At 41.2% G+C, this 12,266-nt stretch overlaps 2 protein-coding genes across 2 annotated transcripts in view; one reads left to right on the top strand and one right to left on the bottom strand.

The window, feature by feature from the left end:
* Positions 1–7,522, top strand: part of LOC133516841 (tyrosine-protein kinase Btk) — a 67,989-nt gene extending 60,467 nt beyond the window's left edge. Inside the window, exons 15-17 of the mRNA XM_061849835.1 lie at positions 421–562; positions 1,962–2,095; positions 7,094–7,522. Coding sequence (XP_061705819.1) covers positions 421–562; positions 1,962–2,095; positions 7,094–7,195 — 378 coding nt within the window. The 3' untranslated portion in view covers positions 7,196–7,522. The remainder of the gene's footprint in view (positions 1–420; positions 563–1,961; positions 2,096–7,093) is intronic.
* Positions 4,124–5,745, bottom strand: LOC133516839 (uncharacterized). The gene has a single exon (XM_061849833.1). The coding sequence runs from the start codon at positions 5,362–5,364 to the stop codon at positions 4,537–4,539; it is 828 nt and encodes a 275-aa protein (XP_061705817.1). The 5' UTR covers positions 5,365–5,745; the 3' UTR covers positions 4,124–4,536.
* Positions 7,523–12,266: the final 4,744 nt, after the last annotated feature.

Below are 12,266 nucleotides of genomic sequence, written 5' to 3'. Positions count from 1 at the left end.
ATCGTTGATAATGGCATAAGCGTCATCGACAACAAATAACGTAAGGAACAAACAAATCAGTCAAATATCTACTATTTTTGATCACTTTTAAGACAGTTTACTGAAACAGTAATCGACTTATTAACTTATAATTAGTGTGACTTTTAATTAATTATTGATTAAAGCACTCTATATTTATACACTTTTTATTAGTATTAAACGCTAACAAAATTTTGGTGGTCGCTGACAAAAAATTCTCAACTTTTACCAGTGGTAACTACTGGGAAGAAAAATCCCAGTAGTTACCACCAAACGTTACCACTGGTAAAAGTTGGGAATTTTTTCCCAGTTTCCCAGTTACCAGTGGGAAAGCCCCATTCCGATGCACTTTTTGATGCTTATCTGTGTCTGGGTTGTCATATAATTGTTGTACCCGCGCAGGTGGCGGACTTCGGGCTGGCGCGGTACGTGCTGGACGACCAGTACACGAGCTCGGGCGGCACCAAGTTCCCCATCAAGTGGGCGCCGCCGGAGGTGCTCAACTACACGCGCTTCTCCTCCAAGTCCGACGTCTGGGCCTTCGGTGAGTCTGCGACTATCGCCCCGCACGTGTACTGTCCCGTACGGGTCTCGGCTGACGTCGGAGGTGCTCAACTGCACGCGCTTCTCCTCCAAGTCCGACGTCTGGGCCTTCGGTGAGTCTGCGACTACCGCCCCGCACGTGTACTGTCCCGTACGGGTCTCGGCTGACGTCGGAGGTGCTCAACTGCACGCGCTTCTCCTCCAAGTCCGACGTCTGGGCCTTCGGTGAGTCTGCGACTACCGCCCCGCACGTGTACTGTCCCGTACGGGTCTCGGCTGACGTCGGAGGTGCTCAACTGCACGCGCTTCTCCAAGTCCGACGTCTGGGCCTTCGGTGAGTCTGCGACTACCGCCCCGCACGTGTACTGTCCCGTACGGGTCCCGGCTGACGTCGGAGGTGCTCAACTGCACGCGCTTCTCCTCCAAGTCCGACGTCTGGGCCTTCGGTGAGTCTGCGACTACCGCCCCGCACGTGTACTGTCCCGTACGGGTCCCGGCTGACGTCGGAGGTGCTCAACTGCACGCGCTTCTCCTCCAAGTCCGACGTCTGGGCCTTCGGTGAGTCTGCGACTACCGCCCCGCACGTGTACTGTCCCGTACGGGTCCCGGCTGACGTCGGAGGTGCTCAACTGCACGCGCTTCTCCTCCAAGTCCGACGTCTGGGCCTTCGGTGAGTCTGCGACTACCGCCCCGCACGTGTACTGTCCCGTACGGGTCCCGGCTGACGTCGGAGGTGCTCAACTACACGCGCTTCTCCTCCAAGTCCGACGTCTGGGCCTTCGGTGAGTCTGCGACTACCGCCCCGCACATGTACTGTCCCGTACGGGTCCCGGTTGACATCGGCATCTCTACGCCACTGAGGTACTAGATGCCTCTGCTGACGTAATGGCCGGCGTCTAGACGTCGCTCACGTCGTTTATACCGACGTCAAGCATGCAGCGTTAGCTCGGCTCGCCACTCTATATACCAGCGGTGTACAACCTTACGCGCGTAAGACCGCGCGCCTGCGCGTTGCGCCACCGTCGTTACCACCACAAAAAAAGGATGCTTTACAGTCCTAGATGTGTAAGGCAGTATGAAATTCCTTTACATATCATCTTCAAAATATTTTCATTAAGGAAACTGTAAGTCTAGTTTTAAGAAAAGTTCCTGTGCTATATATAACTATAAAAGACTGTTTGTTTCTTAAATAAATAAATTAAATTAAATTAAAAATCTTCACTCATTGCACCCGATATGTAGTATTTCCGGACCTAATTTGACGTAAGTCATGTCATCATTTCATAGCAAGTATGAGAAAAAATATTTCCCGTAAAGTCAATATCTATGCGAGGAAAATGGGGACTACGTTTGTATGGACTTGTCGCCCACTGTCTTCATAATATGCACCGTCTTTGCAGGTGTTCTGATGTGGGAAGTGTTCACGTGCGGCCAAGTGCCGTACGGGCGGATGAAGAACACGCAAGTCGTAGAGATGGTGCAAAGAGGACATCTGCTGGAGAAACCTGACGGCTGTTCACCCGTCATTTATAATGTGAGTATTCTGCCTTTTGTATTTTGGTAAATATGTACCAATGATTGTATTAGATGAGTAAAGTTTGAGACTAATTCGTGCTTCGTATTTGACAGCTAATGTAGATGCTGCTATACGCCGTATAGCCATTTTCTGTAAAAATCTGGGCTTGATTTTTGTTTAGGCACTGAGCAAAGAGATATTTTGGTAAGATACATATAGGGACTGCTATGCGTTGTCAGCATTCCGCGCGGCTACGGAAGGCCCGACGCATAGCTCGCTCCTCAGTTGTCTCCCGGTCGTGATTGGTGAAATACACGTATTAATTAGTACTGCCGCATTTCTTATTATATACTCCCAGATATCCTACGACACCATAACCATCTTACGTGACGTTCGTACACCTGGATGACTTAAATTATGAACACTTTTGAAAACATCGCGACGAAATTGCTCAGGAATGTACGGTCTCGCATTACCTGTAGATAATTCACAGTAAACAGTATAAGTGCAATTAGGCAACATTATCTCTTTAAATTGTAATTTATCATTTTGCAATAAAGTTTTTAACTCGTCATCATTTTTCTGTGCCTTCGATAACATGAAATAATCGATCGCAATATTTTGAAGAGCAACAGTCTCTATTCTAGATAATGCATCGGCAACTACGTTGTCCTTACCCTGTATATGTCTTATATCAGTAGTAAACTCACTTATGAAAAGTAACTGTCTTGTTCGTCTAGGAATCTCTTTGTTACTGTCGCTATTCAATTTACTAAAAGCATATATCAAAGGTTTATGATCTGTAAATATAATTAGTTCTCTGCCTTCATGCAGATACCTAAAATGTTGTACAGACAAATAAATAGCTAGTAGTTCTTTATCGTAAGTACTGTATTTCATTTGTGCAGAAGTTAGCTTCTTAGAAAAATAAGCTAAGGGTTTCCAATTACCGTCAACATATTGTTGTATAACAGAACCAACGCACGTGTTGCTAGAGTCTGCAAATAAAGAAATAGGTACCGTGGCAAGTGGGTATGCTAGCATAGCAGCATTCTCTAAGCTAATCTTACATTGTCGGAACGCTTCGTCAGCTTCCTGTGTCCACACTATAGGTGTTTTGTCGTTGCGTTTAGCTTTGTGAATGTACCTAAGTAATAATTCTTGATGTTGTACAGCGTGTGGCAAATGTGGTCTATAAAAGTTAATCATGCCTAAAAATGTTCGCAACTGATTAACTGTTTGCGGTTTAGGATAGTTTTTAATAGCTTGAACCTTACTTTCCAGTGGTCTAAAACCTTCAGTTGATATCTCGTAACCTAGGAATTCTAATTTCTTCTCTTTAAACGTACATTTCTGTAGATTGATGGTGATACCAAATTCGCTAAGCCTTTTAAATAATTGTTCGAGATGACCGTCGTGTTCTTCCTCTGAGAGAGAAGCAACAAGTATGTCATCTAAATAACAATACACAAAATCAAAATCTCTTAAAACGGTGTTATTCATAAAACGCTGGAAAGTCTGGCAAGCGTTTCTTAGGCCGAAACTCATTCTAGGAAACTCGTACAACCCAAACGGAGTCGTAATGGCCGTCTTCTCCACGTCTTCAGGATGTACCATGATGTTATGATAAGCTCTACGAATATCTACACAAGAAAATATGGACTTACCTGCTAGTAGATAGGTGAAGTCGTGTACTCTCGCAATAGGGTAACGATCCGGTTTCGTGACCGCGTTCAGAGCTCTGTAATCGCCACACGGACGAATCTCTCCATCTTTTTTAGGAACAATATGCAAAGGACTAGACCACGGACTCTTAGATGGCCTGCAAATGCCCATCTCCACCATTGTTTGAAATTCCTTTTTTGCTTTTTCGTACCTATCAGGAGGCAGCGGTCTAGTTCTTTGATGTATCGGAGGCCCTGTCGTCTCTATATGATGATAAATATTGTGTTTAGGTGCCTCGATAAACGACAACGGCTTTAAAAGTTCTGGGTACTTGTGCAACAAATGATATGCCTTATTATCCGTACTAATTAAATTAATTGATGAGTCAGTATGGTTTATGATCGTACCAATTACATAAATACTTGTCAAATTATCAACTAACTTTTTGCCATACAAATCCACAATGAGTCTATAATTATGCAAAAAATCTGCTCCAATAATAGGTTGTTTAACATCACATACAATAAAATTCCACTTAAAAGTACGTCTCAAATTCAAATTTAACGTTAATGTGACGTATCCATATGACTTAATCTCGGTGTTATTCGCGGCGTATAACTTGCAATTTTTAACGGATTGTAAAGAGTCTTTCGCAAATTTAAAGTTTTTTGGAATCACACTCACATTTGCGCCTGTATCGACCAAAAATTTAAAACCAGAGTTTCTATCTATTACACTAAGGCGATAATTATTTACCAAGGTGCAGGGTTCCGCCGAAAACGTCTGCACGGTGTCTAGTTTCCCGTCGGCGACTGTCCTTTCCAGCTGCATGGCTGCACGCACTTATTGGCCTTGGTCTTGTATCGGTAATGGTAGAAACACAACCAATCAGGGCTGTTAGGGGTCCTCCCAGAGCGGCTGTTGTTGCGTGAGCGACTACGTGCTCGTCCCTGGCTGCGGTTCCTCCTTCGGCTCCTACCTCGTCCACTAGAGCTGGCTAATTCACTGATGCGGCTGTTAATCTTCGCTAATTCCGCCGTTATAAAATCATTCGATGAACTTTGGCGCGATGTTGTCTGAATTGAGGCGACTTCATTCGGTTTAAACGTCTCCATGACCTTGTCGGCAATACTTGCAAGGCTTTCTAAGTTTTTTGAATCTGCTGACGCTACGACTGCCCTTACCGATGGTGGTAGATGACCTTGCCAAAAATAGATTAAAGTGTCGTCCGGAATTTTATCACGCGCAAGGTCACGCATTCTCCTCATTAGCTGAGATGGTCGTTGCTCACCCAATTCCATGTCTGACATCAATTGCTGTAACCTCTTCGCTTCTGTCTCCTCGTAAACACTAAGCAATCTGGCCTTCAGAGTATCGAATTTGTTCTCACTAGGCGGCTTCTCAAGGATATCCGCAACTTGCTGAATTGCTTGCTTTCCTAATTTTGCGATGACCATATTGTAGTTTGATTGATCACCTGCCTTCTGTTGTGCTAAAATAGCTTCCACCTGCAAAAACCATAGTCGCGGCTGGTCCTGCCAAAAATCAGGTATCTTTGCAGCTAATGATATAGCGGATAATTCAATAGTTGTTGTTTGTGGGGTTGGTGGTGTCGGAGACATTCTGCTACACCTCTTAAATTTGGTTCCGATGACCCTGGAGCCGGGGAGTTGTCTGCCCGATAGCACACGCAAACACACGCGCACTCAAGACGATTACGAATTTAACTCAACCAGATCCCCATAAAATAATTATTACTTAAGTCTGTATGCAAAATAATATTATAATTCACTGCCGTAAAAGTTCAAGGTGCACTCAATTAATGTTCATTCGGGGTCACCACTATAGGTATCTGGGAGTATATAATATGAAATGCGAAAGTACTTAATTAAGACGTGTATTTCACCAATCACGACCGGGAGACAACTGAGGAGCGAGCTATGCGTCGGGCCTTCCGTAGCCGCGCGGAATGCTGACAACGCATAGCAGTCCCTATAATACAATTGTGCCCTCGTGTTTGACAGTTGATTTCAACTGTCAACATCTATTTAGATGGCGCTATACGGCTCCATATGTTTAGTGTTAACTGAATTGTTAATGTCAACAAGGTCAACAACCAGAGATACCGCTTATAGTATGGGGCCGTACAGCGATATCTACTTCTGCTGTGAGACACGAATTTTTCTTAGATTTTAAATTTGTTTTACTATAAATGATATACATATAAAGTATGAATATTACACTTCGTTGTGTATTAATCGAGGGGTGAGCGGTTAACACTCAGCGCCATAGAACAAACGGTTTTTTTTCCACGGCAGGCCATGTGGGCTGCCGGCCGCCCCAACGTTGATATTTAGTAACTTTACCAGCAGGCCACGTGGGTCGCCGGCGTACCAAAAGCAGAAACTCATAGTCATGAGCAATTTTTCAATCTTGTCAAGTCAACATTTTTACTCTGCAGGCCAATATTTCTATCAGCCAATGTTTGGAACCCGAAGTTCAAAAATTGGTTACGCGCCTACAACACGTGAACCAACGCCATTTTCGTAGTAGATTTATTGAACCTACATTGTAAATTCGCGTGTGTTTATGCAGAATTTAAATAAAAACATACTTTCTTGTGCTTCCCGCACCAGCTCGTATCATTTGAAGTGTGAAGCCAGTGCGTCATCGATACTCAATTTAAATATAGAAAACGAAAATACAATAAGGCGCTAAATTCTAATTTTCTTCGGAAGGACAACCCTTCACGCCTACATTTTTTTTAAAGACGCTTTTTCTACTGACGGAAACGGCTTGTCTACTATCACGCAACTAGTTAGCAATTCGGCCCAGAAAAAACTAGCGCGTATAAAATTGAAAGGGGCCTCAAATTAATGTTTATAATTCGATTATAATGGCATACCATAACCAAGGTTACTAAAAGAACTATTGTATCAAAGAAAAGTAACGCACAGTAAGTAAATATTTCTTTCACGCCCATGCGACGTGACAGTTGCCTCATGGCCAAGCCAAAATTTTGACTAAGGTGTAGAGTTTGTGAAGTTAGGGTATGTAGAACTAAAACTGCTGATTAATAGCACGTTTATGAATGACGCGAATGCCATCATACTCGTAGAAAATCCCCGCTCAGAGAAAATAGAAATTTGGTTATCTGTCTCTCTATCACCCTTGTATATTCGAGCTCGTTTGTTGTCGGGAGAACTGGGCTATAACTGCGAAAATCAAACTTCGTCAATTGCGGGAATTTTTCTCTGTCCCTCTAATTACGTCTAAGTGAGAGAGAAAGGGAAAGATCCCCGCAATTAGCGAATGTCGGTGTCCCTTGTGACCGGCGCGGTGTGGCCGCAGGTGATGCGCGCGTGCTGGCGGGCGGCGCCGGACGAGCGGCCGTCGTTCCGCGCGCTGAAGGAGGAGCTGGCGGGCGTGGCGCAGGCCGTGCTGGCCGACTGACTGCGCCTGCTGCTCGCGCTGCTGCGCCCGCCCGCGCCCGCGCCCGCCGCCTCCCCCGCCGCCGCCCCCGCCTGCCCCTCCTCGCACACGCTGCCGCGCGCCGCGCGCGAACACGCCGCCGTCTGACACTGCCACGTATCGTATTTGGTATCCGAACCCGGCGAATCTAAAGAGCGTCTGTGAATTTCTTAAATTCGCTCGCCGGATATTCCGGTGGTCGTTTTTGTTCAGAACCGTCAGCTTTTTGTTTCATATCTTTTGTCTTCCGCCGGACCGAAGTACCCGTTGATATAGTTTCAGAACCATTATAATATTTCGTTCATAAAAAAACCGAAAAAGTGTTTTCAAAGTTTCCATCACGCGAACTAAAAAAAAATATCTCCTTACCGATACGAAAAGAACGAAATATTATATATTCGGGAGGAGCGATGTAATACTGGTTAAACTCGGACGTTTGAATGCAACACCTCGTTCTATCTTCATTCTATATTTTCCATTCAAGCGGTTAATTTCGTTCCACAAAAACGAAAGACGAACGAATTTTCCGCAAAATGGTATCTAAATAGAACAGTTCTTTAACCGGTAACCGTTCGGTTTCGTTATTTCACCCGGGAACGAAACCTTTTTCGTTCCCAGGTGAAAGAACGAAAAATAAACCAATTTCCGAACTCTCCTTCCCACAATACTCACGTAAAATACAAATACAATATACAATACAAATACTTCCCAAAATACATTTTTAAAAGTTGACGGTCCGGGACAAAAATATAACAGAATATTTGACTCGACCGTTCTAAACTTGTCGTGGTTCCATTAACAATACATATTTGAATTTTCACTGTATACAGTCTAAATATCAAAACACCGATCGGCGCATATATTGTTATTATACGCACCCGTACGCTTATATACTTCACGAGCCCGCTGACGTTCATGTTTACGTTCTGCAATACTTCTGATCTCACAAGCCGAGGCGCCCCTAGAAGTATAACGTTAGGTAGACAGTAGAAACAGGCGACAGCGAACGAAGACAATAAACTCAGGATCTGTTACGGGGAACGGGAGGAATTTACATGATTACAGAATTGTCAATTTTTTAAGTTTTAGCGCCGTCCACTGCCAATGCGAGTCTCGCCCGCACCCGACCCCCACTAAACTAACAAGGAAAGGTACCCAATTGTCCGGTTCCGATTTGATTTATATTTATATATGTTGTAGAGTAGTCTAAAAAAACGGACACGTATTTTTTTTAGCTGCCCAAACTCAACCTATTGGGAGAAATTGTCCTCCAAAGTACTAAAAAGTTACTAAATTTTCTAACTCCTATAGAAAGTGATGCTCCAGCAACTTGCTAGTTAATGGCTGGTTTGAGTATATGTTTGAAAGCAGGAAAAAATAATGTACACGTGTTTTGTTATATCTGCTTAAACTCAAGTTTTCCTAAAAAAACACCCGTCTTTATGTGTAACTTTAGCGATAGAACTTCGAATGTCGATTTTTTTTGCTCTCAAAAACAAGCCATTAACTAGCAAGTTGCTCGAGCATCACTTTCTATAGGAGTTAGAAGATTTAGTGACTTTTTAGTACTTTGGAGGACAATTTCTCCCAATAGGTTGAGTTTGGTCAGCTAAAAAAAAAAATACGTGTCCATTATTTTCGACTACTCTATAACATATAAATATAAATCAAATCGGAACTGGACAGTTGGGTACCGTTCCTTGTAAGCTGCGATTATTCTTTTGCGTACTCATCAATTTTATCATATCATTGTTAGTTAATAATCTAATGTAAATAAAAAGACTATTATACACGTATTTAAGTTAGTTTGTAGATAATATAGTGACATTTTGTACGTGTAGTCATTATTTTACGCGTAAACCAGTATTTATGATTATCTTAGTGTCTATATGTTCCAGCGTCATTTAACTTCTAAGGCCGTGAATAGTATAAATTAATGGGACGTTCTTTTGTGTATTTAAATAGTATACGGTACGTAGGAAATACGTTCTTAAACTAGATAAGGCCTTGTGGGGTAAGAGATACGTGGTTCATTTTGCTCGGGGCTAGCGAAACAGTATGAGAATTCCCTGCAAATGTTTTTCTTGCTCCAGTGTTTCTCTCACCCCATCTAACCTTACTTATTTTAGATAAACGTATAAAAATAGTTTTGTGATATATATTATTGGCAGTTTGAGTGAAGTTCGGCTATCGAATCGTGATGTTCTTTTGAATCTTGGAGTCTGTTTCTTTTCCAAAACATAAAAAAATGATCTCAAAAATCCGGTACATTAGAAAAATGCGCCTTACTTTATTTATTTATAAGATTGTAGATTTACACATGTCATTGTTGTCAACTAACTTACATCCTTCTTAAATTGTTTTTTTTTTTGTTCGTGGAGACATTGTTGTACTTAAGTAGTAAAGGATATCTTTTATACAATACATCGTCAATACGTCATTTACCTTTCGTCTTGTGAGATAAAGCCTGACATTATTTTTAACTTTCACTAAACAAGACATGGTTCCAAATTCAAAAACAAAACATCGCTTCTGGGATCCAGGAGGATAAGATCACGCGCCATATTGCGGAATTTCATTGAAACTATTTTTCCATTCAAAATTTAACTGTCACCATACATGAGAATAACAGCGCCCTCTTGACAATGATCATATATTTCTGGTCGGGCTTTAATAACCTACGAGGATATGCTGGAAATATTTTAAGCCTAGTTAGTGGAGACTAGCTACTTTTTTTTATTTTGTGACAAAACAAACGTTTCCATGGCCAGACTGTAACTCAGGCTTGCTTCCACAACCGAATATGATACTGTAGTTGATTAGATGTTTTTATTACAGTGTACACTCTATATAGCGACACTCAAGGGACCGGAAACTTTTTCACGTTATAGTCTAACGAAAACTGTTAGAGAGAAATTAATATTAAAGTAAATAGACTAGAGCAAAAAATGACGATTTTATAGGAAGTGAATCGTTATATCGAGTAACGTTGTAGGGAGTTTACACTGTACTTTACTTTACAAATTTGATTTTTGTAAATAATTGCCTGTACGTACATCAAAAGACGTCGCCAAACATTCCATGGTGTGTTGTAAATGTTGTAATGAAAGATTTGACAATTAAACTGACCAAAATTGTGGAAATTCAATGATTATTACATGAACTAGTCAAAAAAAGCAAACAAAGCGCAAACAAACATGTGATAACTTGTCTGTAAACATTTATTAAACAGAACCCCTAGTGTAATTTTTTTCGATAGCGTGACGTGACGTATGCGTTTGCGTTAAGTCTCATTTTGTATGGGATTTAGAAACAGCGCGCCAAGCGGGACGTTTTGGAAACTCAAAATCGCCATACAAAATGAGACTTAACGCAAACGCGTACGTCACGTCACGCTATCGAATAAATTTACACTAGGGGTACTGATGTACCATCCTTCATTACGTAAACTGTCACTTCGTTAACTTGATTGCAAAGACAAGGTCTGCTGCTGAGCAGTGTTGCTGTTATAGTTGATCAAACAATCGCTGCACGCGAATACGTAGTGTGCTCTCTGTCACACCTACCTGCGGCCGGCGGCGTCCTGTCTCTTTTTTACTTGCTTCTCGTGCAGCGAGTTTTTACCTCAACTATATACCTAATTTCAGGGAGACTTGTTTCTTGTCCATTGAAGGTACTACCACTTCTACAGTTCTCTACATACCTAAACAATAAAACGACTCGATTTTAACCAATTCTAAACATTGTGCCAATATTATTGTTACATTTATTACTTTTAGGAACATTACAAAGTACAGGTACATGTGAGACTTAAAATTTGATATAAACATTATTGTAGGCTCAAAGTTTAATGTTGTTTATGAGAAGGATTGAAAAGCGCTATACCCTCATAGAAGAAATGTCTCGGGCTTTTTACCACATTCATATCACCTATAAATTGTGTTCGTAGGTTCCTTTATATTCTGGAAATGATATGATAGTGCTGTCGATTGCCGATGAATATTATTGCACATGATTTTACAACGAAGCTTTCAAAACAAATTTAACAGTACAATACAATTGTTTGTGCAACATTAATGGCTCCATTTAGTGGTTATTCGCTTCGGATTGTACAGTGATTAATTTGTATAACTGTTTTGTAATATGTATTATTAGAAAGTGAAATAAAATAATTGAAATCATACTGAGTACTTTTTATTGGCTTAGTCAGAAGTATTATATACTTTTCTTTCGTATAAATGAGCGATTGAACGGTCGAGATTTATAAAGCATTCACGATTTAAATCCTAAAAATTCTGCATAAGAAAAATATATAAACTTTTTATGACTTCCCCTACTAACATTATTCCAAACCGTCAGAAAGGAGGAAATACGATATCATTTTTGGTGAGTCAAAATGGTGGGTACCTAAGTAAAAGTAAAAAAAAGCTTACCATATTTTTATACCTAATTTGTACTATTTAAGTACCTCTATTAAAAAATCCATAGATCGTCTGAAATAGACGCTAAGGCCAGTAAGTAAGTAATTAAAAAAATGTACCTCACGGTACTTAAAGTCATCACCAAAAAATAAGTACACCCGCCATTCTGACAGTCAAGTGAGGTCCATGCAAGCTCTCGAACACGGCATTTCTATAAACCTACTGGCTCAAAACTTTGTGACGTCAACAAAAAACGATCAACATTTTAAGGTACGTACTTGCTTTATTGGTATTAATGTATAAATAGTATTTTACTTATAGAGTAGGTAGTTTAATCTCAATTAAAAAGGAATGTCACTGTTAAAACAATAAACATACTTTAAAATATATTTGCAGAAACAAGTGGAACAACCAGATATTGGACGCAACACATACTTAATCAACATAAAGTGCTAAGTTATAATAATAAAGACCCATCCAGACGGGATGTGCAATTTGACAATTTGATCAGCAAAAAAAATATGGCGTCAATCTCATCTAGCGTCCTCGCGTACGTACAACTTCTCAGTGGAATCGGCGACCCATATTTCCTTCTATAGCTGGGTCCACACAGAGCGAGCGAGCGAGCACGT

The sequence above is a fragment of the Cydia pomonella genome, chromosome 4, assembly GCF_033807575.1.
Source record: "Cydia pomonella isolate Wapato2018A chromosome 4, ilCydPomo1, whole genome shotgun sequence".
In the NCBI taxonomy this organism is placed as follows: Eukaryota; Metazoa; Arthropoda; class Insecta; order Lepidoptera; family Tortricidae; genus Cydia; species Cydia pomonella.
Note: the sequence above shows the minus strand (reverse complement) of the source record. Positions and strands in the feature narration are given on the sequence as shown.